The sequence below is a fragment of the Mya arenaria genome, chromosome 8, assembly GCF_026914265.1.
Source record: "Mya arenaria isolate MELC-2E11 chromosome 8, ASM2691426v1".
In the NCBI taxonomy this organism is placed as follows: Eukaryota; Metazoa; Mollusca; class Bivalvia; order Myida; family Myidae; genus Mya; species Mya arenaria.
Window position 1 is genome coordinate 72,426,218 of NC_069129.1, and position 6,867 is coordinate 72,433,084.

The following is a 6,867-nucleotide window of genomic DNA, read 5'->3' on the forward strand; positions in this document are numbered from 1 at the left end:
TGGTATGGTGCCAGTGCTCTTTTCTTATAGATCCCTTGATTCTTGAATGTGTTTGTTGCGTATCTCAGAAACATGAGACACAACTTTAAGAGTTCGACACACATGAGCATTTTACGCAGGCTTTATAAAATCACCTGTATTTCTGTGTAACCTGTTCGATACACTCTTTTTCTCTAAACTGTAAATAAATGAAATTTGAATAAATTAGCTAATTTCATAACAGTATCGGCAGAGAAAAAACAAACACGTATGATATAAGTAAGACACAATAAATGTATGTCCGCCTTGAAACACTTGAGTAAAAGCTCTTGTTATTAAACCCTTTTCCCAAAGGCTTAGCCCATTTTTATACGTATGTAGAGTGATCATACCACGGGGTTTGTGACGTCCCATTTAGAGATTGCTTTAAGTAGAAAGCGAGGGGAAGCGTTTTAAGTTCTTTTTGTAATATCTATTTAAATAAACCGCAGTCTAGTGTCGAGTGTCAGTTAGAAATAGAATTGCAGTCACAGTGATTGCATACTGGCCTAACAGGTTCGGGTTATCACTTTATATCCACGCGGTGAAAATAGCTAGATAAGAGGCTCCGTTGGTTTCGAAATATATAAAACAAATAATCATCAAGATAATCATATGGCTTGAAAGCATTAACTTCGACGACTGTATTAAGAGCATTGTTCCCTCAGCGTCACATACATTTTTTTCCGCATTAAAACGACATTGATCAAATGTATACCAAAGAAATCTAGTTTATCGGAAGATGAATGCAAGTGTCAATATTGTTGTTTGAATTATGTATTGTATAACTATGAATACAGTGTAAATGAACAAATTATGTATGATTGTGTTCGTCCCTGATGGTAGGACCTTAACTCATATTACAAATATTATTTTACACGTTCTTTATTGATTTTTCTTGTGACATTAAATAATATCACAGTGTTTGGCTGCCAGGTAACTGTCATTATCATATTAAAGGGAATTCGTTATCAAGTCCTTGATGTAACCTACATTTCGACGCAACACCTTTATCAAGGATTTCCTGTCATAGCTAGATAGGGAAGAAAAGAAAGAGATGTTCTTTACTGCTGTTTATTAGAGAATAAACTAAACAAAGTAAGATATCCCTTATCAGAGATGAAAAAGCACACACTGGACATGCGTGCAAATGCGTCCTTCAGAGAAGAAAAAAATTCAAAATACACAAATATTAAAACAAACCAAGCTTGCGCAAATAAAACCAGTTGTTTTGAATAATATAATCCGAGTACCAACAAGACAGCACGTGAGCAGCTTACTTAATGAAATATCCTGTAAACTGCTTCGTTAATGAAAATTTCTGTTGAAAGAAAACCTTCTAAATGGAAGCATGAAATGTTCCAGTAAGTCCAAGTATTTGAAAAACAACAATAACAAAAAATACAACACCAGCAAGCGACTCAAGCTTCTTTAGCAAATCTGTCGCCCATTCTGGATCTTCGTCCTTGGGACCACAGGCATTGCAGAGGCCATCACAGATGCTTGGACCACTGCAACAGTCAAATTTACAATCAGGGCAGATTTTGACCGGCCTCATCTCACAGCACTGTTCCTCGGCCCCAGGACACAGCCTGCAGACACACACCAGACAACAACAAGGTAGCGGACACGTGTAGGTACAACATCCTTTAAAGCAGTCACCACAGTCACACGAGCATTGTGTGGCTGTGTACTTGTGTTTGCAGAAAGCCTTCCTGAAAGAGTTTTTTAATTCCTTTACGACCATCCAAATGAGGAGAAATACAGCGTTTTCTAAGTTGACGGTACAGTAGTAGCTGGATACAGCCATAACGATGAGTTGCGGGAGATCTTCCACAACCATTGCGGCAACCGTTTCAACCCATCCGTGTAGAAGTTGAAAACCGTAGAAAATACTGAAGCAACGCTGCTTTATTGATTTCTGTTCCTCTTCACCCTGTCTCTCAGGATCCTCGTCGTTTGTTTCCGGTTGATTTTGGCTTCTATCTTGAGGCAAAGGACCTGGTTGAGCGCTATTCTGTGGCAATTGACTTTGCGATGATCCAGTATCTTCATATTTTGTTCCAGATTTTCTCGCATGGTATTCAAGAACTGTTTCGCCAATGGTGTTTATAATCTGTAATAGCGCATACACGGTGGCTATTCCACAGAAAAGGCCATAAATTGAAGGCAAAAATGGGGCGTCTGCACTGCATTCGACGACATCCGTTTTACTCTTCTTTCCAATATGCCCAAACACGGGTGGCAAATTAATTGTGCCTATCCAGTCGCAGTATTGAAGCCAGTTGAGGGTTTCGTTAAAGATGAGAACGGCGACTGTCAGAACTCTCTTGGCGATGATGGATTCTATCGATGGCGTTATGTATCCTAAGAAGAACGAATAATTATAAACTCTTTTTTCACTGACATCAATATAATGTATTAAAACATTAAATACTTCATTTATCTAATACTATTAATGTGATCTGCAATTATACGCAAACGCAGTTAGGTACATATATCATAATTGAGTTTTGAGTTATATCAAACACGTTACAATACGTTTATTATACTACATGTATGTATGTATGAGCTCTAAACAGGCCTAAGTATAGCACGTTAATTTATCATAGTTCTTACTAATAATTGGTGTATTCGCGTCCCTTATAATGACTTGGGTATGAGGTGCATGGTTGTATCCTGGTGCCACTTGGTCATGTGGAGCGTATTGACCGGGTACACTATATCCATGGGACACGTTGCTTTGTGAAGGGAAGTGTCCAGGCGCGTTAAAGTCATTCGGTTGGTAGTATGGATGACCGTGATGGGGAATATGTCCTACATAAGGAATAAATACAACCTTTGAATTACCAGTTATATTATTGAATATTTATTAAATAGATGGTTCCTAAAATATAGTAACTGTGCGTAATTATCTTATCTTTGTGACGCTCGTTCATTGCCCTAGTTTTATGTGTAATTGATGTCAACTCTCTTTGATTAATAGTTCTCATGTGAAGTTTTCTGTGTTATAAAACGCAATGCATCGTCACCTTTCTACTTATAAAAAGTTAAAAAAAAGAGCTGATAAGCAAACTATCCCTGCTTGTCGCACATCTCAGCACTGTCTAGTGTGCCCTTGGTTTGGATGTTACAACAAAGGTTTATAATTTGTTTGCTTCAAACTCGAAATGGATGGGAAAGGCCAGTTATTAAAACGTTTCAAAACATCATACAGCATACAAATTCTTGCAATATTTGAGCTTAGAAATATTACCGACTCAATAAATTGTCAGAGCTTTTTGAAATATCGGTTGCATTTCGGGGGGAAACTCTTACGACGATTACGTTTTGTGTAAAGTGTTCTTGACTATCTAATCAACAATGCCATATATCTTATTGAATATATTGTTTGGTATTCAAGTATCTATTGATTAACATTCTGGTATGCAAATATTTTTCATTCAGGCCATTAGCTAGCTGCCATTTTATATGTTATCAATAGTTAGATATATCTGAACCTTCAAATAACATTATCAATGTGATATTGCGTCAAATTAAATTATTATAGTTAACATAATCTCCCTTTTCGTCTCGTTTCTCTTTAAGAAAAACGGATAAAAATAATGTTAAATATGCCTAATGCAAGTAGTAATTTATTTCTCAATTCGTAAATTTAAACAAACACAACATTTAAAATAGAATATGTCAATCTGCAAATCTGATAAAATGCTATTTTGCAAAAGGTGCAGAGCATTTGAAATAACATCTTATACTATCTACAATAATGTATGGATAATGCCTAAGAAATGAAGCACATTAAAAAGAAATACAATTTGACATCTTGAATACTGTGATTTCTTTATAAAAAAGAAAGTTTGCATTATGGCGGCTCCGTTATGAAAATATCACTCCTCCTCCACTAAGATTTATATTTATTCCACCGCATATCTCACCTTGTGAGAGGCCAGGATCCTGCATGTGCGGCGGACCGCCTGGCGACATTTGCTGCATGGGGATAGACTCTTGGCTCCCTTCGGTGTAAAACACTTCCTGTGCATGTTTCTGGGACACCCTCGGGTCGCGCCTGTTTTCTTGGAGACCCTTATCAGATTCTGTAAAGTGCACATATATCACCATAGAGATATAATTTACCTTAAAGCTCAATGTCACATTTTCTCACAAGCCTTTCTCATCGTTATGCTATGTATAAATCTTCAAGACATTCTTATGCTACAAATAATCACTTACGATGCATTCATTGGTGAGAATTATTTTGTTTTAAAATACTAGATTAAAAATAAGGAATTGATTCAATAACGAATATGTTTGTTGTAGTTGACAAACACTGATGGTATATAATAAAACTTACCATCACCACGATATCCTCTATTACGGGACATTTTCAATAATGAAGTAATTTAAGTTGAAGTTTTTACTCGGTTCGTTATCAGAGCAGAGTTGATAAGGACGCGCAATCACATCCTTTATAGTAACTCACAACTGGTAATAGACAACTGTTTTATTTACACAAAACATGTGAAAAATGCTAACTTGCAAGTTTTAAAATGATTTGGGGCGTTTGAAGATACCACCTTCAATAAAGACAGTAAGATTGTTTGGTTTGTTTAAAAAGAATTTGGTTATCAATGCGCTTTTTCCCTGTAGAAGTATTGGGAATGTGTACATTAGTGAAGGGGCAGAATATTATAGATCAATCAATGCATTGTTAATGTCAAACGCTTGGAATACCAAATTGAAGAAAACAAAAGAAATATATAGAAACTTTTATTTGTGAAAATATTACAAGTACTACCTAGTTTATGTTTGACTAGTGTGCATTGAACATTGTTAACATAATTATACTTTGTGGAGTAGACTAGAAGTTTAAAATGTAATACATTTTGTTATGGCACTTTTTATATGTTTATAAAGAAAGTTACATTGTAAGTGTTATCATTAGTGATATTGTGATTATATTCATATATAGATAAAACTTATTGTAACATTTCAAGTTTCATAACTCGGTCTACGATATACACATCGGGCCAAAAGAGTGATTAATGTCCAAAATTGCTGAAAATTAAAAAAATATTGAAGGCTGTATATTTAAGTTATGTGTAGTTTACTCTACAGCAAACAGAGAGGAGCAATCAAACATAATTATATAGATAAGCAATTACAAACCATCCAACTTATTAACATTTTATATAGCAAGTTCAGGAAAGATAATGCGATGAGTGAACTATCATCAGCGATTGAAGGATAGCCTCTCTTTTTGAACAATCCCAGGTTACTATTGTTCCAGTTAATGTAAGAGGTCACTTATATACACGAGATAGAGTTGACAAAACGCCTCCATGTCTCACTAATTTGAGGACTGTTTTTTCTTGGAAATGCTCCCCGTACAGCCTCACTTAAAATTTTAATCCCAAATAAGCAGATACTAAAACACGGTGTAGGTTTTTCCTAGTTTGAGCCCTCTTTGCCACATCGCATCAAATGCTGATTTCTGATCGAGCATGCTAACATACACTGTTATGTTCGACACCTATTCTTAGAAGTGAGTAGCGGCAGTGACACATCTCAAGTTTTTCTGAATGCCCTATTGTTGGTTTGAAGGAAATAATGGTTGTTTTACTTAGAAAAGTCTATTGAGTACGACTTTTTTGAAAATTTAACTGAATCATGGCATCAAGAATACGGGACTAGAATTTCCTATTGCCTTTGTATAATGGGATCAGTCAGGTGTTGTTGTTGTTGTTGTTGTTTTTCAATTAGCTGGGTATTTTTCTTTCTTAAGGACAATATTAAATAGCGTGATAAGTGCAGATAGTACGCCATCCCCGCCATATATCACATTTCTATAAAAAAAATATAGTGTATATTCCCGGGCTTTTTTTCTTTCTTTTGAGGCAGGATCGCACGCTGTACCTCTTTCGCGGTAAAACCCACTGACAAGCACTCCGTATTTATTTCATATTATCAATTTGCGATAGTCCGACATTTGCCTCAACACTTTTACAATAAGATCTTTTAAATCGTGAATAACATTTCACAAGTATATGCGATGTTAAACTATGAGTTCATTTCAGAAATCTTGCACTTTTCCATGTTTCCAAATCAAGTAGTCCACAACTTACACATACACCATTATTAACAACCCTTATCTGGTTATACCTATTGTCAGAGTTGTGGGACCACTATAGATGTCATTCATCCCAAGTCTTGTGGCTTTTTATGTACCAAATTCCTCTATTGACGACTATCCCATCAACCGGTGGGGGGTGAAAGTTCCCCATTGTCTTTAAAATGTTGTTTAAGCCACACTTATGTGACGGGGTCAAACTATAAAGCTGCCGTTAAAGGGCGCGGGCAGATCCTTATAATCTTAACAACAACAACACCTTTTATCCCATATAATTAGACACTTAAACCCAACTTTAAATACTGTAATAACAATATTTAAGACATTTCAACCATGAAAATCGAGACCTCTCCCATTTTATCACACTTCTCTTCACACCGGAAGAAATACAAAAGGTCACACAGGCACATACCAAACTCAAAAGCCCTTGTCACGATGGTATACTGAACGAGCATGTATTACTATGGTGGGCCAGCAACAATTATAGCTCTCACATTCTTATTCAATGCTGTAATAAAGCACGAGTCAACTCCAAACGCATGGGAAGCAAGCATATTGGTCCCAGTTTACAAAGGCAAAGGTAAAGATAAGCGAGACCCATCAAGCTATAGACCAGTATCTCTTATACCTTGTTTTGTAAAATCTTCGAAAAGCTCTTGGCCAACAGAATATACGCCAACCCTTTACTTCATAAATCCCTATTTCCTAGTCCCCAGCAAAAC

The 6,867-nt window shown here is 36.1% G+C and overlaps 1 protein-coding gene across 1 annotated transcript; it reads right to left on the bottom strand.

The window, feature by feature from the left end:
• Positions 1-1,132: 1,132 nt before the first annotated feature.
• On the bottom strand, positions 1,133-4,434 carry LOC128244873 (uncharacterized). The gene is made up of 4 exons (XM_052962982.1): positions 4,370-4,434; positions 3,954-4,112; positions 2,638-2,835; positions 1,133-2,385 (listed from the first exon to the last, which is right to left on the bottom strand). Exons 1-4 carry the CDS (start codon positions 4,398-4,400, stop codon positions 1,358-1,360), a joined length of 1,416 nt encoding a protein of 471 aa, XP_052818942.1. The 5' UTR covers positions 4,401-4,434; the 3' UTR covers positions 1,133-1,357.
• Between the last annotated feature and the right edge of the window lie 2,433 nt (positions 4,435-6,867).